The 27,030-nt window shown below is 39.5% G+C and overlaps 1 protein-coding gene across 1 annotated transcript; it reads right to left on the bottom strand.

Moving 5' to 3' along the window:
- Positions 1–935: 935 nt before the first annotated feature.
- LOC138875100 (uncharacterized) lies at positions 936–7,174 on the bottom strand. The gene is made up of 2 exons (XM_070153921.1): positions 6,802–7,174; positions 936–1,006 (listed from the first exon to the last, which is right to left on the bottom strand). The coding sequence occupies exons 1-2, from the start codon at positions 7,172–7,174 to the stop codon at positions 936–938; spliced, it is 444 nt and encodes a 147-aa protein (XP_070010022.1).
- Positions 7,175–27,030: the final 19,856 nt, after the last annotated feature.

The raw sequence follows: 27,030 nt of genomic DNA, 5'->3' as shown, positions 1-27,030 counted from the left end.
GAAAGTAATTTAAATTACGCGCCTAAAGCAACTACGCATTTTAAAATTTGCGAGGGCCATGGAAATTTAACTAAATGGCACGCCTCGAATTCTAAGGATTAAAATTAATTAAGCGAGGGACATGGGTTATCTAATTTTATTTGTGGCACACCTCGATTTTAAATTCAGAAAAAAAGCTAACTAATTAATTATAGAATTGAGAGAATTTGCATCTTTTGTTGCAAAGCTAATGTTCACAAAGCTTAATACTAAAGATGCTGATGTTAAAATGAAACTGATCATTTGGTTATTTGGGGAAGTTAAAACCAGCAACAGACCTTGTAGCCCCAGGCAGGCCAGGCCCAATTGGTCAGACAATGTGTGAAAGGGGCTTAGAAACATGCCTAGGTAGACAGTGGAAGAACAGACCCAAAGGCCCATTTCGACATGTTATTGCTGGGAGCCCAGTTAAACCAAAATTGGGGTAAATAATAGATGAGCCGCTTCAGCTATAAACATTTAGGGCTAATCATAATTTAATCAATTGCTGCAACTGAACATGACAGAAAACTGAATTTAGAATCCTTTATCAAAAGTACCAAAACCTCATGCAAACAGATTATTATGAAAATACATAACTAGAATAAACCAAATTGTGCAGGTTCCGCAATTAATTTTAAACTTGCCTTAAAAGAGCAATCTCGGAGATGAAAAGAAACGACCCCAACAACTACATATTTCACCATTTACACAACTTTCAAAGAACAAAATGATTCAGACCACTAACATGTTCAAGGAGATGTACAGGACATATGTATCTACAAATCAAAGCCCTTGTTCATTCATATTGAACCTCTATAATTAAAGCATCTAATAGCAGAATTCTTTAAACATTCGAACTAGATATCAAAAGTGACATAATAACTCCCATACTTATCTGACTATCAAAACAAACACTAAACATCAATAACATGATAAAGACTTATAGGAATGTCCATTGCTAGCTCAAAAACAATTCCAATCCAACCTAACAGAAGAAATGCAATTCATCTAAATTGACCCTACTGCAAGTACCCCATCAGTCCACATAAGAACAGAATTTCAAACCATTTAACACACCAGCAACCTAACTAGAGTGTCTGTCCAGATTTACAGACTAGATTCAAGCCAAATCATGACTAGATAGATGAACATATTCAAAGAAAACTGAAATAACACAAAATTCCAAACATGAAATATCATTAATTAGACATCAAGGATCTTGAATTGCATCTCAGTTACAAGGCTTCACATTTTTGCACTTCATAGGCTAAGGAGATCCAAGAAATACCTGGTGGTGAGAAGACCAGTAGCAGAAGAAGGTGAACTTCAGTAGATCAAGAACTGCAAATTCAACTTGCTTAAACCATTTCGATCCCAGAAAGAGTCAAAATTACTTCAAACTTTTGAAAACCCAAATAATGACACACAAAGCTTCAATCAAACAGTGTTTTGTGGTGTGTCGTTTTTTGTTTTTCTACTGTTTTTTATACTTTTTCAGTGTTTAATATTCTCTTTTAGCCGTCTCTGATTTCTCCAGCTCTGATCTCTTTGAAAATTTCAGGAAATGGGGCTTTTATAGGGGAGGGGGGTTAGGGCAGCAGTAAAGATTTTGTTAATTGCCATTTACCCCTTCCCCAAATACCCTTTATTTGGTTCAAACCCCATTTCAAAATCAGTTTTACAAGCCAAATCCCTTCCCCCACATACCTAGAAGCTTTCTAATGCAGTTACAAAAGATTCCCCTACCTAATTTCCCTAAACTACACCATAAACAACTATTATTTACCCTCTGAAACCAATATAGATATGGGTCATCTTAAAACAAAATCTCACCCAACCTATGGGCCTGAATACTATAGCCCAAAACTCACAAACTTCATACCAACAATCAACGAGCATTGAAGCTCAACTAAACAGGATTGTCTATGTCAAACGAAAAGAAAGATAGAAAAAAATGCAAGGAGGGAAAAAAAATGAGTCTCAGGGAACATCAAATGATTCAAGCAAAAACAACTTAATCAATATAGCAACAATTGGAAGCTTATGAACTAAACAAGTGAATCAACAGAACCACGAACAAACCTTTTAGGAGTATTTGGCCCCAAAAAACAAACAGCGTATAATTGCTAATCTAACATATGCAAGTAACTAACTAATCAAGCAATTACCCTAATAACTTATCTTAATTGAACTAATCAAAACAGTTATTAACACCTAACTGTGGATTCAAACAACAGAAAAATGAAACAAGTAAAAAGGGAGGGGAGAGTACACTGATTTGGCCGATCATGAATGAACAAAACATCTAGACGACAAACGATGAAAACGATGCAGCTTGGCTGGTAAGTGGTAACTAGGCCGGAATTTGATGACTTCGAAATGGGTCGAAATTAATGCAAAACGATTGCTCTTATCAAGAGCAATCGATTCAAATGAATCTTGACCCAAATCGCACAAGGACGAATTAGGGTTCTGCTAGGCGCTTTAGATTTGAAATTCACCGACTTGGGTGGGGTTTCTAGTGTAATGGAAGTGAGATATGAGGTGAAAGACGTATGGGGCTTGTAATGGAAGGGAGATGTGAGGTGAGGGACGTATGGGGGTTGTTTGGTGTGGCGCCGCAGGCGGGTGAAGGTTTGGGGATTTGGGCGGCTGCTAGGATTACTGGTCTCTGAAGGTTGGCGACAGGAATGAGGGAGGTGAAAATGGGGGTGGAGGGGTGGGCTAGGTTCCGACAGATTTATATTGGAGAAGGGGTCAGTTCCTAATCGTTGGATCGCCTTAGATCAACGGTAGGGATCAAACACAACCAATACGACGTCGTGCGGGGACAAGGGGACTGGACCGGGTTTTGGGGCGGGTCGTGGGTTTTCCTGAACGGGTATGGGGGGGGGATTCATTTGGGCCGACCAGATTAGCCCAAATTACAGCTCTTGATTTATTTGACTCTTTTCAATTCTTTTAATCAATTTTTCTTTTTATTTTCAAAATAAATTAAATCCTAAATTACTCTTAAACTAAATGTTTTACCAAATTAAGCTAATTGCTCAAAATAATATTTACCACAACTAATTAATTCCCAAATTAAAGAATGCTACAAAATTCAAAGCTAAATAAAAATGCAAAAATGAGCCATTTTTTGTGATTTTTCTATTTTTTCAAATAAATTAATTTACTAATAATTTAAAATGTAAAATTAAGTCCTATATGTAAATGCAATGTATTATTTTTTGTTTTCTTTTTCATGAATTAAGCATAATTAAACATGCACAGAAAAGTGCAAGCAATTAACCAAAATGCTACAAAAATCCACGAAATTGCAAACAATGGAAAAAATTTATTTTCTTGAATTTATAGGAGTAATTCATATAGGGCAAAAATCACGTGCTCACAGCTGCCCCTCTTTGCTTGGAAACATGAAGATTTTTTGTGCAAAGGTAAAGTGAGCGGATACGAGCGATTTTAGCCCATTTGAATTCTCCGTGGGAAGCATTTTTGAAAAATTTGACCGCACTCTACTTCCGAGGTTGCCTACATATCCTGGTCTATAGAGGAATCATGTCGGTGTAGTTCGGAAATTTTCGGTAGCTGGGACAACCAGGAAGCTGTGATTTCACTATTGTTGTTGTTACTGCTACTGCTTAATGAACTCCTTATTACACCGTGATAGAATAAAAGAACCTAGAATAAACTACGATCTATGTGTTACAAGAATTCTATCTATATCTTCAAACTTGATCTTGTAGTTCTTGTTTCTTTGTTGACTTGTATTCTCTTGGTGAAATTCCTTTGTAGCCGACTTGAATTGTAATCTGGGATGCTTTCTCTTTTCTTCAGGCGGGCGCCTGACTGCTGAACTTGAACTATCTTCTTTCAAACAATGCTGCTTTCCCTTCGTTCTTCAGGCAGGCTACTGATTACCAACACTTACGATTCTTTTCCTCGAAACTTGAACTGCTTCCCTTCGTTCTTCAGGTGGGATCCTGATTACTGAACTCTTTTGAACCTTGTTGCTTCCCTTCGTTCTTCAGGGGGGCTGCTGATTACCAATACTTGAATTGTCGCTTTGTTCTTCAGGTGGGCTCCTGATTACCGATGCTTGAATTGTTGCTTTGTTCTTCAGGTGGGCTCCTAATTACCGATGCTTTAATTATTTCTTTGTTCTTCAGATGGGCTCCTGATTACCACCACTTGAATTGCTTTATTCTCTAGGTGGGCTCCTGATTACCAACACTTGAATTGCTTTGTTCTTCATGTGGGCTCCTGATTACCGACACTTGAATTGCTTTGTTTTTCAGGTGGTCTCCTGATTATCCACACTTGAATTGCTTTGTTCTTCAGGTGGGCTCCTGATTACCAACACTTGAATTGCTTTGTTCTTCAGGTGGGATCCTGATTACTAACACTTGAATTGCTTTGTTTTTCAGGTGGGCTCCTAATTAACGATACTTGAATTGCTTTGTTCTTAAGGTGATCTCCTGATTACCGACACTTGAATTGTTTTGTTCTTCAGGTGGGCTCCTAATTACCAACAAAATAGGCAATACAAAGAAAATTTTCTACCCCAGTTTGGTAGCTGGGCACATCCGTGAGTGTTAACTGAATCATGTTACTAAATATCACTAAGAATTTGAAAGCTAGATCCCATTATCCAGGAGGGCCCTGAAAACTCCTAGTTAAATGACAGCTTTAAAGCCGAATTATATTTTCTAAAGGTATGACTTCCGCTAAATCTCGTTATCCATGAAGGTCTTAAAACTACATCCCATTATCCAGGAGGGTTCTGAAAATCAAAATCAAGTCTTATCTTAAGAATGAAAATTTTTAAGGCTGAATTATGCTTCCGTACAGCAGAACTTACGCTAAATCTTGTTATCTAATAGAAATCTTAAAGCTAGGTTCCATTATTCATGAGGGACCTGAAAACTCCTATTTGAATCCTATCTTAATAATGCAAACTTTGAAGCCAACTTATATTCCTTTGGGGCACATTTATGCTAGATTTTGCTACTCATGATTGTTTTTAATTTTAAACTAGGTCCCATTTTCTAGGAGGATCCTGAGAATTTATGATCAGACCTGTTGGGTACTTGTTTTTCCTTACAAACAAAATTTCCTGCCCCTATTTAAAATTAAAGAAAAATTTTGTCAGTTTAAAATGTGGTGGTAAGTTTGTGGCATTCTTGCTGAAGGTGGCCTCTCTTCTGTCGTGCTTTGCTTTGACTAATTTCCCCGAACTGGCCAAATATTGTTTGACTTTCTGACTGATCCTCAACCTCAAAACCATGGATGACCCGAGTGCTCCATACCCAAACCATTGTTTTACACTTCCGACCCCTCTATCTAAACCTTTGCTTCTCCCATGGAATCACTAAACCATTCCAACGTTAGAACTTTCACCGACACTTGGTGTCCTACCTTACCTCATACTATCTATGGCATGCTTTGGCCACACTGCGCTTTGTGTAATTTTGGAAATTGGTAATGCGCTTTGAAATCCTTTCTTATTTGCTTAAACACAACTGACATTGAAAACATCTTATAGAAATAAACCCAAAAGAAATAAAATGCAATGACTTTGAGAGTTAGGAATAAGGAATAAAAAACCAAAACTGGATGAGTGTTTGAAGGGGAAAAGGAAAAAAGGACTTAGCTGAGTGGAGCAGCTGGTACCAATGATCATGACATGCACTTTGGATTAATCAGCCCAGTCTATCCATCCAATCAACTTTCAGTTGTCGTACTTTACGCCCTGAGATCTTCGAAACCCAATTTCTTCACCAAAACATTGACCTTGTTCAGGCTGCGGTGCCCTGAAGGTTTTCACCAACAAACCCCTCTCATTTGTTCATCTCTCAACTCACTTTTGCCTTAAGGTACCCGTGAGGGTTTTCACCGATAAGACTCTCTCATTTTTTATTTCTCTCATCTTTCATCGCCTTACGGTGCCCATGAGGGTTTTCACCAATAAGACTCTCTTATTTTTCATTTTTCCTGCTTAGACTGGCTCGTTGACCTTATATGAATCACCTCTACTTGCTCGACTTGGCATCTCTAGAAGACTGATCGGAAGGTCTTTCTTTGGACCTTAATGCGGGCTTTTGGATAGGGTTATAAAGAAGGGTATCAAAAGGCTCAAAACAATACAAATAGGTTCAAAATTACAATTTCCGGAATCATATTTCCTACAACAACCACAACTTCTGCCCCAGTTTCTTTGCTTGGGGACTTTTGGATTTTTATTTTGATGGGACCGAACCGTGAGGCTGCCTACGTATCCTTAAAAGGAATCAGGTCGAACGTAGTTCATAACATAAGAATTGCTTTATTTCGTTGTGATTTTCTCTTTTCTTTTCCTTTTCGTTCTCTTCTTTTTTCTCTTTTTGTTGTTTTTTTATCTTCACTCTTTTTTTTTCTTTTCATTCTTTTCTTTCTCTTTTTCTCTCTTTTCCGTTACTTATCTTTTGCACTCATGTTTTTGAACTTTGCTACTGATTCCAAAAGAGGGGTATAAAAGGAAATAAATAAGGCTCAAAGGGGTAACAAAGGACAAAGTGTTTAGATAGCAGAACAAAATGTCTTTGTCATTCCAATCTTCAAAACATGCTAAGTACAAACAAACACAATTTAACCAAGGAAATCATACATAATATCTTTTGACTGCATCAGAATTGATAGTCATATATACACATTTGCCTTCTAAATCTGTTAAATACAAAGCACTATTGGACAACACTCTCGTTACGACGAACGGCCTCTGCCAATTTGCGGCGAACTTGCCTTTTGCTTCAGCTTGATGTGGAAGAATACGTTTTAATACTTGCTGACCCTCTTCAAATTTTCGGGGACGCACCTTCTTATTGTATGCTCTTGACATTCTCTTTTGATATAACTGACCATGACACACTGCAGCCAATCTCTTCTCATAAATCAAACTTAGTTGCTCTAAACAGGCCTTGACCCACTCCTCATCATCAATCTCGACTTCAGAAACAATCTGAAGGGATGGAATTTCAACTTCCGTAGGTATCACCACCTCAGTACCATATACCAACAAATAAGTAGTCGCACCTACTGAAGTGCGAACAGTAGTGCGGTAACCTAGCAAAGCAAAGGGCAACGTTTCATGCCATTGCCTGGAACCTTCCACCATTTTCCGAAGTATCTTTTTTATGTTCTTGTTGGCTGCCTCGACTGCTCCATTCACCTTGGCGCGGTATGGGGTGGAATTGTGATGTGTAATCTTAAGCTGTTGACATATCTCTTTCATCAAATGACTGTTGAGATTAGCATCGTTATCTGTGATGATCACCTTTGGGATCCCGAACCGACAAATAATATTTGAGTGTACAAAATCGACCACTGGTTTCTTGGTCACAGACTTGAAAGTTTTAGCTTCAACTCACTTGGTAAAATAATCAATGGCTACCAGAATGAACCTATGCCCATTGGATGCTGTTGGCTCGATTGGTCCAATGAAACCCATGCCCCAAGCGACAAAGGGCCATGGTGCAGACATTGTATGGAATTCAGATGGCGGAGAATGAACCAAATCTTTGTGCATTTGACATTGATGACACTTGCGCACAAAACTGATACAATCTCGCTCCATGGTGAGCCGATAATAACATGCTTGAAGAATCTTCTTCGCCAGAACATACCCACTCATATGCGGTCCACAGACTCCAGAATATACTCTGGTCATGATAGTTGTGGGCTGTCTAACATCTATGCATCTTAACAATCCAAGATCTGGAGTTCTTTTGTACAAAACTCCTCTACTGAAGAAAAATCCACTTGCCAAACGATGAATTATTCTCTTTTTATCACATGTGGCTTGTACTGGATACACCCCCATCCTGATATACTCCCTGATATCGTGGAACCATGGCTCACCATCAAGTTCTTCTTCCACCATGTTACAGTAAGCATGCTGATCGCAGACCTGAATATGCAAAGGGTCAACATAAGCCTTATCTGGATGATGTAACAATGATGCCAGAGTAGCCAACGCATCGGCAACCTCATTATGGATCCTTGGTATATGCCTGAACTCTACTGATCGAAACCGTTGACAAAGATCATGCAAACATTGTTGGTATGGTATGAGTTTTAAATCCCGTGTTTCCTATTCTCCTTGAATTTGGTCCACCAAAACGTCCGAATCTCCCAAGACCAAGACTTCCTGGACACCCATGTCTACAGCTAACCTCAAACCCAAAATGCATGCCTCGTACTCAGCCATGTTGTTGGTATAGTAGAAACAAAGATGAGCCGTAACAGGGTAGTGATGCCCTATTTCAGAAATAAGTACAACTCTTATCCCAACATTTTTCATGTTAGCAGCTCCATCAAAGAAAAGTTTCCAACCTGGCTTTTCAACCTGTTCCAACTCGTTAATGTGCATCACCTCTTCATCAGGGAAGTAAGTCTTCAAAGGTTCATATTCTTCATCCACTGGGATCTCAGCCAAATAATCAGCCAATGCTTGGGCTTTCATCACAGTCCGAGTTTCATAGACGATGTCAAATTCTGTGAGCAAGATCTGCCACCTTGCGAGCCTCCCTATGGGCATAGGCTTCTGAAAGATATACTTTAACGGATCCAAGCGATAGATAAGGTAAGTAGTGTATGATGACAAATAATGCTTTAACTTCTATGATACCCAAGTTAGAGCACAACATGTCCTCTCAAGGTGAGTGTACTTAACCTCATAAGATGTGAACTTCTTGCTGAGATAATAGATGGCTTGCTCCTTCCTGCTAGTGATGTCATGTTGACCCAACACACAACCAAATGAATTATCCAAGACCGTCAAATACAAAATCAAAGGTCATCACAATTCTGGTGGGACCAACACTAGTGGTTTTGACAAGTACCCCTTTATCTTATTAAATTCTTCTTGCCACTCATCAGTCCACCTGACCGCAACATCCTTTTTCAACAACTTGAAAATAGGCTCACAAGTTGTCGTGAGCTGAGCAATAAACCTGCTGATATAGTTCAGCCTCCCTAACAGACTCATTACCTCAGTCTTGTTCCTTGGAGGTGGCAATTCTTGGATATCTTTGATCTTTGACGGATCCAATTCAATACCTCGATAGCTGACTATGAATCCTAGCAGTTTTCCAGATGGAACACCAAATGCGTACTTGGCGGGGTTAAGCTTAAGATTGTACCTGCGGAGCCTCTAGAAAAATCTCCTCAAATCTCTGACGTGGTCAGTCTGCTTCCTGGACTTTATGGTCACATCATCCACATATACCTCGATCTCCTTGTGTATCATAACATGGAATATGGTCATTATTGCCCTCATGTAAGTTGCCCCAGCATTTTTCAAACCGAAAGTCATGACCCGGTAACAATATGTTCCTCATGGAATGATGAATGCCATATTTTCTACATCTTCCTCATCCATTAAGATCTGATGATAGCTCGCACAGCAATCCACAAAAGACCCAATCTCATGTTTGGCACAATTATCAATCAAAATGTGGATATTTGGCAGTAGGAAGTTGTCTTTTGGACTAGCCTTGTTGAGATCACGGTAATCAACACACACTCTGGTCTTGCCATCCTTCTTTGGCATGGGCACAACATTGTCTAACCAAGTGGGATACTGCGTGACTCGAATGACCTTTGCATCAAACTACTTTTTGACCTCTTCTTTCATCTTCACACTCATGTCGGTTTTGAACTTTCTCAACTTCTGCTTGACTGGAGGGAATGCCTGCTCAGTGGGAAATTTGTGAACCACCAAGTCAGTGCTTAGACCCAGCATGTCTTCATATGACCATGCAAAAATATCTTTGTATTCAAACAATGCTTTAATATCTCTTCCCGGATTTTCTGTTCAAGATGGACACTTATCTTACTTTCTCTAACATTATCTGGGTCCCCTAAATTGATTGCTTCTGTATCACTCAGGTTAGGCTTGGATTTTTCTTCAAAATGACTTAATTCTTTACTAATTTCTTCAAATGCCTCATCCTCATTATATTCTGATTCATCATCACACTCTATTTCTTGAATTATTATTTCAGAATTAGATTGACTTTTAAGACTGGGCCGAAGATTCTTCATGCATGTCATATCATTGAAACCAGCATAAAAAGAATTGTACAAGGAAGAAAAAAAACAAAAATAAAACTATCAGGATTGATGAAAAAGGGAAAATTCATTTCATTGAAATTAAAAGATAACAAGGTTTATACATCCTAACGGACGGAACATAGAATCTGAATTACAACTCTAGAATAATCCAGATAAACTGGAGAAAAAAAAAGCAAACTACCAAAACTCCTTCCGGGTAGGGAGAGGAGTAGCCTTCCAATTGTCAAGCTTTGCACTCGGCCCAACAAACTGCACATCTGCTTTGCTAGAACCTTCTCTAACTTCTACCATGTTCACATCGTCGAACAACCTCTCAAACCTTTCAATTAACTCTTCATCAATGCCAACCATAGAACTGGGAACTATTGTCACTGGGCGTTTCCTGGAACCATGCTTGACAAGCGACCTGGAGAGTCATGGGAGAGGCTTTGGAAGGACCCACGCCCTTTGTTTCAACTTTCTAACTCTTTTTACGTCTGCGACTGTGGGTTGGAATCCCAGACCGAATGTACCCAAGTTTTTAGGGGGGGGGGGGACACCAGCTGTATGATACCCTGCAGGGACGCACCCAAACCCTTACCAGGCACAAAGCCATTTTTCAGCATTTCGAAGGCCACCATGACTGATGCGGCGGTTACCTTTGGAATTGGAACGCATTTCCCTTCTGGAATTTTCTCGACCGACACTATTTTGAAAACCTAATAGACTCAAGGCCCCTTGTCATCTTCAACCTCAATAAACGGTGCAACGACATCACTGTGAGCACATAAATTATCCTCACCATGCATAACGATTTCCTGTCTATCCTATTCGAACTTGACCATCTAGTGCAGAGTGGATGGGACTGCTTTGGCAGCATGAATCCAAGGTCGACCTAACAGCAAATTGTAGGAGATGGCTACGTCCAGCACCTAAAACTCCATGGTTAATTCCACCGGTGATAATTCCATCGTCAAATCCCTGAATGCAGATGATGTTCTTATGAATCCTCTCATCATCCACCTTTAACTTGTTCAGAGTAGAGAGAGGGCAAATGTTTGCACTGGAACCATTGTCAACTAATACCTTGGTAACCACAGAATCTTCACATTTTACCGTAAGATAGAGAGCTCTGTTGTGTTCAGTACCTTCCACGGGCAACTCATCATCAGAGAAAGTAACCCTGTTCACCTCAAATATTTTATTGGAGATCTTCTCCAGATGGTTTACTAAAATTTTGTCGGGAATATGAGCCTCGTTCAGAATTTTCATCAAGGCCTGATGATGCTCGTCTGAAAGGATTAACAATGACAATAGTGAAATTTGAGCAGGCGTCCTTCTCAACTGCTCCACAATGGAATAGTCTTGTACCTTCATTTTTCTCAAAAACTCCTCCGCCTCTTCTTCAGTTATAGCTTTCTTCACTAAAATTGGGTTTTCTTTGGAGGTTTTAGCTTTTCTTAACTCTTCCGGGGCAAAGCATCTCCCCGAATGAGTTAGTCCATAGGCCTCATTGACTTTTTCTTTAACTTCTCTTCCTTTGTAGGTCACCATCACCCGTTCATAGTTCCACGGGATAGCCTTGCTGTTGACTATCGGTAACTGGGTTACAAGCTTGATAATGATAGTATCTGTGCGGGCACCCTCCACAAATACGACAGGCTTGTTTGCCACTACTGGCACAACCACTTTTGACTTTTCTTGTTTTGCTACAATATCACTTAGGGACCCCTTCTTGACTACTAGCAGATGGTTCGTCATTTGACATACTTAACTTGTTCACTGATCTCTCAATTGTTGGTTTTTTAACTGGCTTGACCTCGCTAGACCGAATCATCATGACGGTCTATGAAGGCTTCTTGGGCTCCCCTCCCTTATGTACTATTTCGATCATGTTTGTCTCTTGATGGGTTGGCAATGGGTTCTGGTTGATGTTGGGTGCCTCTGGAGCTTGGACTTAAATCCGGTTTGTATTAATGAGCTCCTGGATAGCACTTTTCAAGTGCCAGCATTTCTCTGTATCATCTCCCGGAGTACCAGAACAATATTCACATCTTACAGAGTAATCAAGATTCTTTGGAGGAGGATTTGGCAATTTTGACTCGATTGGCCTCAACATATCCAATTACCTCAGCCTGTGGAACAAACTAGTATAGGATTCTCCCAATGGGGTAAAGGTTTTCTTCTGCTGCAACCTCTCATTATTAAATGCTTAATTGGGATGAAAACCCAAGCCAGGAGGGTTTCGGTAGGCTCATGGGGTGGGTAAGCATTTTATGGAGATGGGTAGGTGTTTTGTAGGGCTGGCACAAGCCATTGTGTGTGGACAGGAGGTTGAGTGTATGTTTGGGTGTGGTGGACAGAAAAATGAGGGTCCGGTGATGGGAAGTAATGCTAGGGTGGATTATACGGGGTTTGGGTGTAGGTTTGGTGGTGGGGTCGAGACTGAGTATAATGGTGTGATGGGCCCTTGGGTCCAAACCATGATCCTAAATCAATTGTTGCCACATCCTCTTTCTTCTTCTTTCCGATTACTCCCCAGTACCATTTTGAATAGCTTGGGTAGTTGCCTTAATAGCCGAGTAACTTAGGATTTTGTTTGATTTAAGCCCTTCTTCTACCATGGCACCCATATTTACTACCTCGTTAAAGGACTTTCCTATGGACGATACCAAATGTCCGTAGTAAGTGGGCTCTAGGGCCTGAGAAAGTAATCCACCATTTTGTTCTCTTTCATCGAAGGGTCAACCCGTGCCGCTTGTTCTCTCCAACGAAAACCATATTCCCTGAAACTTTCACTAGGCTTCTTCTCAATCTTAGTCAAAGACAAACGATCTGGAACAATCTCGAGGTTGTAGCGAATGATTGGGCCAAATCATCCCATGTATACCATCTGATGTGATCCTGACGAGTGTACCACTCCATCACCATACCGCTTAGACTCAGCCTAAATTAAGCCATCAACAGCTCTTCTTTCCTACCGGCTCCTCTCATTTTACTGCATAATCCCCTCAAATGGGCCATTGGGTCTCCTTGCCCGTCATACAGATCGAATTTGGGCATCTTGAATCCTATTGGCAGTTGAACATCGGGAAATAGATACAGATCCTTATAAGCCACGCTCACCTGGCCTCCCAGACCCTGCATGTTTCTAAATGACTGCTCCAGGCTTTTAACCTTCTTGAACATCTCCTCCTGTTCTGGATTTTTAGGTGGCTTCTCAGTCTCAACAAGGAGGTCGAAACAAGGAGTGTAGGAGTAAGGTTTTGGGGCCTTGAAGGTAGGCTTCGGGGGATAGTATTGATTATCTTGGGTCTGGAATAAAGGCTCGCTTGAGGATCGGTGAAGTGTAGCGGGTGGGGGTGCCACAAAAACATGGGTGGCTGGTGGAGGAGGGTATGGAATTGGTTTGGGTGGTAGAGCTGGTGGTGTTTGGGAAGTGGTGCCTTGGAGTGGTGGTAAATGAATCAACAGTTGGAGGTTTCTGGGATTGAGCCAAGATGGGACGAAAGCAGGGTTGGCGGGGTAGGATGGTGGTGGATGCCCTTTTACCCATGCCTGGTACATCTCAGCCATCTGTTGTTTCAGCTTGTACAATTCCTCTTTCAGATTAACATCAGACTCCTCCCCCTCTCTCGACGGATCAATAACACTTGCATCCAGTTCTTGGATAGTCATGAGCAACTTGTTTTTGGACCTAGTGTTGTACGGGTGAGTTGCCAGAATGCCAAACAAACTAACCACCTGCCTGTACTGATTTCAACAACAAACTTGTTAGCGATTAGAGCTTAACATATAGGCAACCGCACGTTAGGGATGCAATGCACCTAAGCAGTTAACCATTTCCATTATGCATTTGATCGGTTACTCGCGTCATCCCGGCTTTACCTAATGTCGATTTTTCAATTTCTCTCTTTTCACTCCTGCTTTTCTTTGCTTGATTTCTCAATGTTCTTTATTCTCTCATTTTCTCTCTTGTTTTGCCATTATTTCCTTACCATAGCTTCTTGTTTTCTCTCTTTTTCTCTTTTTTAGTGTATGATCAAATCCTATGGGGATTGCCTACGTATCATAGTGCTATATTTTAGGCCGGTCCCGGGCCTAAATGGGACAAACGGGTCTGGCTTAACGGGCCTGGGCTTAGCGGGTCTAGGCTCTGGCGGTCCCGAGCCTCACGGTCACGGGCTTCGTGGGCTCAACGGGTGGAACCAGCCCGTGACGGGCCTAAGCCCATATGGTCATGGGCTAAGGCAAAGTAAAAAAAGATGTGCCAAAGTACAAGTTACACCATAATGTACTTTGTATCTCTAAAAAATCTCATAAATCCTTCAAGGTTTGGAGGAGGTTGCGTTGGCGGTAATGGAAAAGAAGCTTGTTCATCACCACTTCCGGGCGAAGCAGCATCCTCCGCAAGTTCCGCCATCATTTCTTCATAAGCTTCATCTATCGCCGGTTGTGATTCCACAATTCCAAAGTTTCTTCCTTTCGAGTTGATCCAATCTCTGAACAGTACAGATTTTTCCATGCTCTCCCTCATAGACGCTCTATGATCACCTATTTGAAGTCTTGCTTGACTGAAAGCGCTCTTTGATGCAACAGTTGAAGCTTAAATAGATAAAATATCTCGAGCCATCATTGCAAGAACCGGAAAATGTTTTTCCCTTGCCTTACACCATTCCAAAAGATCAAAAGTGTCGTCTGGATTCTCCTTTTCAAGTCCCTGCGACAAATAAACTTGAAGCTCATTTAGATGTGAAGTTTCATCATAATTATCACCTTGAGAACCCCTGAACTCCATCCAAGATTTAAGTGCTTTTAAGCTCGCAGCTTTTTTAGACGATTGTGAACTAGACGAAGTAGGGGTTGGAACATTTGGCCTAGCATGCTCTAAGGCAAGTTGATAATCATTATAAATTGTTTGAGCATTAATTTTAATTGAGGCTTTTGCATCTGCAAGTGTAGCAAATTCCTCATTTGAAAGATCTAAAGCCTTATAAATATTTGAGTACCAAAAATGAGGACCTCCTAATTTCATTGTAGGATTTAACATTGCAGCAACACCATAAACATGAGGGATAGGGAAAAAATATTTTTTAAACTTTTCTTTCATTTCATTTATAGCAAGTTGATAAATTTCCCCACCCTCCGAAAATTCAACAAACAAATCACATAGTGCTGTAATATAAACTAAACAGTTTGAAATAGTAGGATAATATTGCCCAGAAAATGCATTTGTAGCAATTTGAAAATGTTATAAAAAATCTATAAGAATTTTAACATTCGTCCAATCTTGAGTAGTAAGTATTTCATCATCATCCTCACCACCTACCCGAGCATTCAACGTTGCATTAATTGGGTTTCTATATTCATATGCAACTACTAAACTTTCGTACATACAATTCCATCTAGTCGGGCAAGCTTTAGGAACCTTTCTTTCTCTAAGGCCATATTCATCACATTTTTTAAAATAATCTCTAAGTCTACTTCTACGGTTTGAATAAAAAAGCCAATTAAGAGTCATTCTAACCTTTTCAATTTCTAAATTTAAAATTCGCATACCATCACCGACAATTAAATGATAAATATGACAAATACATCTAACATGGAATATATTCATAAATACAGGATTTATTGTTGTTGTAAGTATGCCTATTGCACTAGTGTTACTAGAAGCATTATATATATAAATTGCCATTATTTTATCTCTAAAACAAAAATATGTACAAATATCTGCAACAGTGTTAGATATAAACTTACCTGTGTGGCATGAATTAATTATTCTATACGCAATAATGCATTTTTGCATTGTCCACTCTTCATCTATCCAATGACTTGTAACAGTTAGATAATCACAATCATTACCACTCCTACCAATATCAATAGTAATAGAAATCCGATTAGTTATATGAGTAAATAAATACCGCAAATATTGTTCATATTCATGTTTATATTTATAAATATGGCTCTTAATTGTTGCGCGAGGCCAACCTTTATAAGTAGGATTAAAAACTCTTCTAATATAAGGCACCCAATTAGGATTAGAAGGAAAAGAATAGGGTAAGAACATAACAGTAACCATCTTTGCTAATTCTTCACGATCTCTATTTGGATCGTAATATAAAATACCTCCGGTCACAATGTTAATTCCTGGTTGAACTAGATTTGAACCTGTACTAGGGTTAACATCAGAATCTACATGTGTCCTCTCTAGCTGTGCTTTCATTTGTAAATATCTAACTTTATCTCTAGGGTGTGTTTTTATGTGCCTAGTCAAACTACCCGTGCCGCTACGGTCTCTAGTATATTTATGCGCCAGTAATTTCCCACATGTTTTACACTTAGCCTTATTTTGTTCACTTACTTGAGTAAACAAATTCCAAACTAATGATGTTTCTAGGCGTTTAGGAGGTTGTCTATTAAAACTAGGGGTTTCTACAGGTGGGTCGGGCGGTACATCAGTTGGGTTATTAACAGGACTAGTAGGTGTATCATCTAAATCCGGTTGGGTTTCATCTTCATCCTCATTTTCCTCATCATTTTCAAAGATAGTTTGATTAGGATAAAGAGCATTCATAGTTTAATCATCTAAATTTTGACCTGGTGCAACATTATGGCAAATTTGACTATAGAAAAATTGAAAACAGGGGTTATCACTATCAAGAATAATAGGAGCAGCAGGACGTCTACCAGGTCTGGGTCGGGGAGCCGGGTTAAGGGTAGTAGGTTGGCCACTACTTTCACTAGTTTTAGCTTTTCCCTTACCACCAAATATTTTTATCAAAGATGTCATATTAATTACAATTATGCAAAGTAAAACACACAAAAATATATTCTTAAAACTTAAGAGTTGAAACGAGTTTATCGAATTGCCGAACAACTTCTTGAAATTTGAAAATCGTTGAAGACTTGAATACTTCAATACACTAACTTCACAATTTTTCACGAAATTTCAACAATAAAATAAGCAATTATAGTAGAGAGATTGAGACAGATTGAGAGAGATTGATGAATTGGTGAGTAAAAATGAAAGAATGATGGGGTATTTATAGTTGAGAATTGGGAAATTGCAGCCAAACGGTCAAAATTGCAGCCCAACGGCTACATTTTTAATTTTTGACCGTTGCTATTTTTTAATTTTTTTTTTAAAGTAGCCGTTAGAGGCCCGTAAGACCGGCCCAGGCCCGTAAGACCGGCCCAGGCCCGCCAGCTGGTCCTGGGCTTAGCGGTCCCGGGCTCGTGGGCTATTTTATGTGACCCAGCCCGCCCCGGGCTTTTTGCACCATTAAGGACCGGCCCACCAGGCCCGTTTATCCCGTTAGGACCGCGGGCCCGGTCCGGGCCCGGTCCCAGCCCGGCCCACCATATAGCATTAACGTATCATGACGCCGCATGAATCATACCAAACGTAGTTCTGGTAGATAAGTGTAAAAATAAAAACATTTGGGATTGTCAAATTTTCATAAAATAAAATGATTTGATTACAACGACTCACTCTAACAGACTCAAAAAGGGAAGCTAACAAACTCCAAAAGATGAAAATACAGACTCAAAAACAGACTAACAGGCTCCAACAGAAAGACGAAAATACAAACTCGAGTAAAAATCATGAATACATCAATGCCTCAACTACTCCAGGGGCCCGCGGGACATCAGTCGGTCTCGCCACGGGTCTACGCGTCAAATCCCCTTGGAGATGATAGAGATCCTCCATTATCTGGTAGACAAAGGTCATTACAGTGGCGAAAAACATGGATCTGGTCATGTCTTCACACTTACTGCACTTCATTGTGATGTAGTCAGTGATCCTTCTGACCCTTTTCTCGTATGACACCCTTTTCTTGCAACAAACGCCCAATCTGCTGGGCCCTAGCTTCCAATGTTTGTTCAGCTGTATGGTTTTGTTCTTGAAGTTGTCGCAGAACTCTTTCTAATTGTGCCATCGCTGCATAACAGTGTTCTCTTTCTGCCTTAAAGTCTTTTGCCTGCTTGATCATTTTGTTCTCAAAGATGATGACCCTTTTCATTAACCTCATTGTCATATTTCTCTTTTAACTATTTAACCAAGCGTGCTCGTTCCTCCACATTCTTAACCAATTTTGTTTGATCCCTTGCTAGTTCATCCTCTGCCCTGTTCAGATCAAAACCATACTCACTCATCTTCCGCCTAAGGTTATCTATAAGCTTTCCATCTTTTGCAATTCTGGCGGGATTTTTCGGCCGCTATTTTCATTTCCCAAATTTGGGCTCGAAAGGCGTCATTTTCCTTAGCTAGATTTTTATTCTCACACTCATCTGTGGCGGCTTTCAAACCACTCTCAAATTGAAGATCCTTGACTTGCTTTTCCAGCTTGCTTATGGTAGCCCTATACTCATTTTCTTTGGCCACCCAATCTCATTGCGCTTGTGACGCCTCAACAAATTCTTGAAGATGGGGTCTTTTGGTCGGCCTTCCAAACTCAACTTCCCTCTTATACCAAGCAAGGTACACTGGTAAAACTTCACCTTCGGATAAATCACGCACTTGCGTGCTTGCTGTCAAGTATTGACACTCGCTCCAGATCTGGCGAACTGCTACTTCATGAAATTGACCGTCAGAACCAATCTCGACTACCTGAGTACTAAGGTCTTCATCCTTTGGAACTATTTGACATCTCCCCAGTTATCTCGAATCCCGGTATGGGGCATAAGGCTGGATACTTCTGAGACCCATTAGGAGGAAGTGAGACCCGGTAGCTGGCATGTATATGATTTCATCTACAGGAAGCCACCTGAACGACCATTCTATTTGATTTGCAGTGACGAAATGGAGATGTGATATCCATTCTATGACCCCTTCTGGCATGCTAAACTCATCAACCCTTGTATAAAACTCCTTTGTGCAGCTTTTCTCTGTTGACCGATAGCTCATGTATTGAGGACGATGACATAGATGTTCAATCATCCATATTTGTAGCAACAAGTTGCACCCTTCAAAATAGTCTCCTCCGGTTTTGCAGGCTGTGAGAGCACGGAAAATTTCAGACATTATCATGGGTGCGAGGGTGCTTTTGGCCTGAGTAAGCAAAGTGCTGACGACCCCAACTATCCGTATATCGATATTTCCATCTTTCCTAGGAAACACTAGAAGACCCAAAAATACCACCATAAAAGCAAAGCACCTGTGTTCTTCCCATTTTAGGCGAATCTCTTTGCTGCAAATTTTGATTTCTGGATTGTTAAACCTCCCTATGTGTCCGTATCGCTAGTATATAAACTGCGGAGTGGAAAAACCAGATGCCAAATCTGGGTACTGGTCCCCCCTGCTTATCTTTAAGAAGTCTAGGAACCTGTGTGAAGGGACGGCTCTTGGAGCAATCAAATACTTGTGTATCAGAGGAACTTAAGTGCTCCCAATATATCCGGCTATTTCTTCCAAAGTTGGTGTGAGTTCAAGTCCGAGAAGTGAAACACATTGTGAGCTAGGTCCCAGAACGTAACCAACAGCTTTATGATGTCTCATCTAGGCCTGATCTTCAATAACCCGGTAAGACCTCCCAAATAAAGATTAATCCTATCTTGTACTGTTTCACCTAGATCTTCCCACCACATATACAGCTCCAAAGGAATCTTGGTCATGACTGTTATTGGCAAATTTTGACTCGTACTCATTCTGCACATTTATTAGGGTTATTTAATCAAGTAAAATCATGACTCATTTGACTCAAGAAAAATTTAACATTATTTTTCAAATTTTCATTTCAAAAATAAAACCTGGCTTTGCAAAAACGGCCTTTCAGCACTTCGGGAGAGAAGATTTTAAGGCTGCGCTTGCTAACCGGCCAAAAATTTAAAAAAGAGACCAAGGTGGCTGTTCCTGCAAAAACAGCCTTCCGGCATTCTTTTGGGGACATTCGGCTATTTTTGACAAGAATGGCATCATCTTACTTATTTACAACAAAGCAATAAATTTTTCGGTTCTTTTTGGGCTATTTTTGCAAAAGGGAAGTTGGACCAATGGGGGTTACCTACGTATCCCACATCAGGTGAGAATCAAACTGGCGTAGTTCGGGCAGTTTTGACAAAACAAAAACCAACTATATTTTTTAAAAAAATTAAATTTTCTTTTTTCCTTTTTTTTCAAAATTTCAGCAGAGTTTCAGTATATTTTGGACATCGGTTTTTCAAAAACAGGCAATTATCTCTCTCAGCCCTCACATTGACTTTCTTCTTCTCAACTTTTCTCCTATTATTTGATAAGCTGGTCAACATGCAAATCCGAAGCAAATGAATGTGCACATAGCAATAGGATGCATCAGGATGGTCTTTTCATTTCGGGTACACCTGTCCTAGACAGACCCAATCCCTATGTTGAATCTCCAAAGTCAAATGCACATGATGCAAATAAACGGTCCTACTAGGGATTCAGCATGAGGCTGAGTTATTCTAAGTATAAAACCTGGGTATACTGTTCTAGACTTGTGCACCCGAGTGGAAAACTCGAGCCGAGGAGGGGGCTACGTACCGGGAACCAAAAGGCCATTCGGCTTTGTATCTTGTCTAAGCCTCTTTCTTATTTCAAGGTATGACACTAACAGAATAGGGAGTCACGCCAGCGTGCACATCCCCGAAGATGAGAAGAGAAGGGTTTCGTAGCAATTTATGTACAGTTCAAATAGTATCAAAGCGGTAAAAAGCAACATTTAGCACATTAGGCCCAAACATGTAATAAAACCAGATAATAAACAAAACCAATTATAACAATTATTCTAAGCTCGAATTCTTGAACTATGAACCAGATATTCTGGGTTCTTGTCCCCAGCAGAGTCGCCATAGCTATCACACCTCCTTTTTCACTACCCCTGGAAGGGTATAAGGGAGTTTTTCAAATTTAAGTGACAATCGAAACGAGATTATTTATATCAAATTCAGAGTCGCCACTTGGGATATTTTATGGTGTCCCAAGTCACCGGTTTAGATCCCGAATCGAGGAAAGATTGACTCTGTTTTATAGTCCTCGAATACAGAAATCTGGGTAAGGCATTTTGTTAACCCGGGAGAAGGTATTAGGCATTTCCGGATTCTACGGTTCTAGCACGGTCGCTCAACTGTCAGATTTGGCCTATTTACTTCACTTTAACATATGTTTTAGCCTATGGTTCAATTTTAACTTTATAACCGCTTTTATTTAAATATTTTTAAGAAGATTCAACGTCATCTAAAACACATCTTGAACCACGTCACATAAATACACCCGCGGTCCACGACACATTTTGTTTAACGTTGTTGAGATTTGGATTTGGGTTACATAAATGCACACCCGAGTTTAGAAAAGTAATTTAAATTACGTGCCTAAATCAACTACGCATTTTTAAATTTGCGAGGGCCATGAAAATTCAACTAAATGGCACGCCTCGAATTCTAAGGATTAAAATTAATTAAGCGAGGGCCATGGGTTATCTAATTTCATTTGTCGCACACCTCGAGTTTAAATTCAGAAAAAAACTGATTAATTAATTATAGGACTGAGAGAATTTGCATCTTTTGTTTCAAAGCTAATGTTCACCAAGCTTAGTACTAAAGGTGCTGATGTTAAATTGAAACTAATCATTTGGTTATTTGGGGAAGTTAAAACCAGCAACAGGCCTTGTAGCCCCAGGCAGGCCAGGCCTAATTGGTCAGACAATGTGCGAAAGGGGCTCAGAAACATGCCTAGGAAAATGGCGGAAGAACAGGCCCAAAGGCCCATTTCGACATGTTATTGCTGGGAGCCCGGTTAAACCAAAATTGGGGTAAATAATAGATGAGTGGCATCAGCTATATACATTCAGGGGTAATCATAATTTTATCAATGGCTGCAATTGAACAAGACACAAAACTGAATTTAGAATCCTTTATCAAAAGTACCAAAACCTCCTGCAAGTAGATTATTATGGAAATACCTAACTAGAATAAACCAAATTATGCAGGTTCCACAATAAATTTCAAACTTTCCTTAAAAGAGCAATCTCGGAGATGAAAAGAAACGACCCCAACAACTACATATTTCACCATTTACACAACTTTCAGAGAACAAAATGATTCAAACCACTAACATGTTCAAGGAGATGTACAGGGCATATGTATCTGCAAATCAAAGCCCTTGTTCATTCATATTGAACCTCTATCATTATAGCATCTAATAGCAGAATTCTTTAAACATTCGAACTAGATATCAAAAGTTCCATAATAACTCTCATACTTATCTAACTATCAAAACCAACACTAAACATCAATAACATGATAAAGACTCATAGGAATATCATTGCTAGCTCAAAAACAATTCCAATCCAACCTAACAGAAGAAATGCAATTCATCTAAATTGACCCTACTGCAAGTACCCCATCAGTCCACATAAGAACAGAATTTCAAACCATTTAACACACCAGTAACCTAACTAGAGTGTCTGTCCAGATTTACAGACTAGATTCAAGCCAAATCATGACTAGATAGATGAACATATTCAAAGAAAACTGAAATAACACAAAATTACAAACATGAAATATCATTAATTAGACATCAAGGATCTTGAATTGCATCTCAGTTACAAGGCTTCACATTTTTGCACTTCATAGGCTAATGAGATCCAAGAAATACCTGGTAAAGTTAAAGCATCTTGCTTAACAGCAAATATCAATAACAGCAAATTCATCTTGCTTAAACCATTTTGATTCCAGAAAGAGTCAAAATTACTTCAAACTTTTGAAAACCCAAAGAATGACAAACAAAGCTTCAATGAAACAGTGTTTTGTGGTGTGTTGTTTTTTGTTTTTCTACTAATTTTTTTAGACCTTTTCAGTGTTTAATATTCTCTTTTAGTCGTCTCTGATTTCTCCACCTCTGATCTCTTTTAAAATTTCAAGAAATGGGGCTTTTATAGAGGGAGGGGGTTAGGGTAGTCGTAAATATTTTGTTAATTGTCATTTACCCCTTCCCCAAATTTCCTTTATTTAGTTCAAACCCCAATTCAAAATCAGTTTTGCAAGCCAAATCCCTTCCCCTACTTACCTATAAGCTTCCTAATAAAGTTACAAAAGATTCCCCTACCCAATTTCCCTAAACTACCCCTTAAAAAACTATTATTTACCCTCTAAAACCAAAACAGATATGGGTCATCTTAAAACAAAACCTCACCCAACCCATGGGCCTGAATACTATAGCTCAAAACTCACAAACTTCATACCATCAATCAACGAGCATTGAAGCTCAACTAAACAGGGCTGTTTATGTCAAACGAAAAGAAAGAAAGAAAACAAAATGCAGGGAGGGAAAGAAATGAGTCTCGGGGAACATCAAACAATTCAAGAGAAAACAACTTAATCAACATAGCAACAATTGGAAGCTTATGAACTAAACAAGTGAATCAACAGAACCACGAACAAACGACTTAGGAGTATTCGGTCCCAAAAAAATAAACAGTGTATAATTGCTAATCTAACATATGCAATTGACTAACTAACCAAGCAATTACCCTAATAACCTATCTTAATTAAACTAATCAAAACAATTATTAACACCTAACTGGGGATTCAAACAGCAGAAAAAGGAAACAAGTAAAAAGGGAGGGGGGAGTATACTGATTTGGCCGGTCATAAATGAACAAACACATCTAGACGACATGTGATGAAAATGATGCAGCTTGGTTGGTCATTGGTAACTTGGTCGGAATCCGATGACTTCAAAAAGGGTCGAAATTAATGCAAAACGATTGCTCTTATCAAGAGCAATCGATTCAAATGAATCTTGACCCAAATCGAACTAGATACTCCAAACAAATCGCACAAGGACGAATTAGGGTTCTGCTAGGAACTTTAGATCTGAAATTCACCGACTTGGGTGGGGTTTCTAGTGTAATGGAAGGGATATGTGATGTGAGGGACGTGTGGGGGTTGTCTGGTTAAAATATGGAGGTGTTTGGTGCGACGCCGCCGGCGAGTGAAGGTTTTGGGATTTGGGGCGGCTGCTAGGTTTACTGGTCTCTGAAGGTTGGGGACGGGGTATGTGGGAGGTGAAAATAGGGGGGTGGGCTAGGTTCCGACAGATTTATATGGGGGGAGGGGTCAGTTCCTAATTGTTGGATCGCCTAAGATCAACGGTTGGGATCAAACACAACCAATATGACGTCGTTCGGGGACAAGGGGAACTAGATAGGGTTTTGGGGTGGGTTGTGGGTTGGCCTGAATGGGTATGGGGGGTATTCATTTGGGCCTACCAAATTAGCCCAAATTACCGCTCTTGATTTATTTGACTGTTTTCAATTCTTTTAATCACTTTTTCTTTTCCTTTTCAAATTAAATTAAATCCTAATTACTCCTAAACTAAATGTTTTACCAAATTAAGCTAATTACTCAAAATAATATTTACCACAACTAATTAATTCCTAAATTAAATAAAGCTACAAAATTCAAAGCTAAATAAAAATGCAAAAATGATTCATTTTTTGTGATTTTTCTATTTTTGTCAAACGAATTAATTTACTAATTAATTTAAAATGTAAAATTAAGTCCTATATGCAAATGCAATGTATTTTCTTTTGTTTTTTTTCATGAATTAAGCAAAATTAAACATGCACGGACAAGTGCAAGCAATTAATAAAAATGCTACAAAAATCAACGAAATTGCAAACAATGGAAAAAATTTATTTTCTTGAATTTATGGGAGTAATTAATATAGGGAAAAAATCACGTGCTCACAGCTGCCCCTCTTTTCTCGGAAACATGAAAATTTTTCGTGCAAAGATAAAGTGAGCGGATACGAGCGATTTTTTGCCCGTTTGAATTCTCCATGGGAAGCATTTTTTAAATATTTGACTGCACCCTGCTTCCGATGTTGCCTACATATCCAGGGCTATAGAGGAATCAGGTAAGTGTAGTTCATAAGTTTCGGTAGCTGGGACTACCAGAAAGCTGTGATTTCATTGTTGCTGCTGCTACTGCTTACTAAACTCCTTGTTACACCGTGACAGAATAAAAGAACCAAGACTAAACTACAATTTATGCGTTACAAGAATCCTATATATATCTTCATACTTGATCTTGTAGTTCCTGTTGCTTTGTTGACTTGTATTCTCCTGGTGAAATTCCTTTGTTGCCGACTTGAATTGTAATCTGAGACGCTTTCCCATTTCTTCAGGCGGGCGCCTGACTGCTGAACTTGAATTGTCTTCCTTCGAACATTGTTGTTTTCCCTTCGTTCTTCAGGTAGGCTCCTAATTACCAACACTTACGCTGCTTTTCCTCGAAACTTGAACTGCTTCCCTTCGTTCTTCAAGTGGAATCCTTATTACTGAACTCTTTTGAACCTTGTTGTTTCCCTTCGTTCTTCAGGTGGGCTCCTGATTACCAACACTTGAATTGTCTCTTTGTTCTTCAGGTGGGCTCCTGATTACCGACGCTTGAATTGTTGCTTTGTTCTTCAGGTGGGCTCCTGATTACGGATGCTTAAATTGTTGCTTTGTTCTTCAGGTGGGCTCTTGATTACCGACACTTGAATTGCTCTGTTTTCCAGGTGGGCTCCTGATTACCAACACTTGAATTGCTTTGCTCTCTAGTTGGGCTCCTTGTTACCAACACTTGAATTGCTTTGCTCTAAGGTGGGCTCCTGATTACCGACCCTTGTTTTTCAAGTGGTCTCCTGATTATCAATACTTGAATTGCATTGTTCTTCAGGTGGGCTCCTGATTACCAACACTTGAATTGCTTTGTTCTCCAGGTGGGCTCCTGATTACCGATACTTGAATTGCTTTGTTCTTCAGGTGGTCTCCTGATTACCGACACTTATTTGCTTTGTTCTTTAGGTGAGCTCCTGATTACCAACAAAATAAACAAAACAAAGAAAATTTTATGCTCCAATTTTGTAACTGGGCACATCTGTGAGTGTTAACTGAATCATGTTACTAAATATCACTAAGAATTTGAAAGCTAGATCCCATTATCTAGGAGGGCCCTGAAAACTCCTAGTTAAATGACAGTTATAAAGCCGAATTATGTTTTCTAAAGGTATGACTTTCGCTAAATCCCGTTATCCAAGAAGGTCTTAAAACTACATCCCATTATCCAGGAGCGTCCTGTAAATCAAAATCAAGTCTTATCTTAAGAATGACAATTTTTAAGTCTGAATTACGCTTCCCTACAGCAGAACTTATGTTAAATCTTGTTATCTAATGGAAATCTTAAAGCTAGGTTTCATTATTCATGAGAGACCTCAAAACTCCTATTTGAATCCTATCTTAAGAATGCAAACTTTGAAGCCAACTTATATTCCTTTAGGGTACATTTATGCTAGATTTTTCTACTCATGATTGTTTTGAATTTTAAACTAGGTCCCATTTTCCAGAGGGTCCTGCGAATTTACGATCAAACATGTTTGGTACTTGTTTTCCTTATGGAGGGTTTTTCCGAAACAAACAAAATTTCCTGCCCCTATTTCAAATTAAAGAAAAATCTTGTCAGTTTAAAATATGGTGGTAAGTTTGTGGCATTCTTACTGAAGGTGGCCTCTCTGCTGTCGTGCATTGCTTTGACTAATTTCCCCGAACTGGCCAAAAATTATTTGACTTTTTGACTGATCCTCAACCTCAAAACCATGGATGACCCGAGTGCTCCATACCCAAACCATTGTTTTACACTTTCGACCCATCTATCTAAACCTCTGCTTCTCCCAGGGAATCACTAAACCATTCCAACGTTAGAACTTTCACCGACACTTGGTGTCCTACCTTACCTCATGCTATCTATCGCATGCTTTGGCCACACTGCGCTTTGTATAATTTTGGAAATTGGTAATGAGCTTTGAAATCTTTTCTTATTTGCTTAAACACAACTGACATTGAAAACATCTTATAGAAATAAACCCAAAAGAAATGAAATGCAATGACTTTGAGAATTAGGAATAAGGAAAAA

Source organism: Nicotiana sylvestris, chromosome 1, assembly GCF_000393655.2.
Source record: "Nicotiana sylvestris chromosome 1, ASM39365v2, whole genome shotgun sequence".
Lineage (NCBI taxonomy): Eukaryota > Viridiplantae > Streptophyta > Magnoliopsida > Solanales > Solanaceae > Nicotiana > Nicotiana sylvestris.
Note: the sequence above shows the minus strand (reverse complement) of the source record. Positions and strands in the feature narration are given on the sequence as shown.

Bases quoted from the DNA above. Each gene is read 5' to 3' on its own strand.
- LOC138875100 (XM_070153921.1), bottom strand. From the start codon at position 7,174: ATGGTGGAAGGTTCCAGGCAATGGCATGAAACGTTGCCCTTTGCTTTG. The intron at 1,007-6,801 runs GCAAGTTCGCCG...TTCTTCTGTTAG, and splicing joins ACATCAAGCTGAAGCAAAAG to GTTGGATTGGAATTGTTTTT.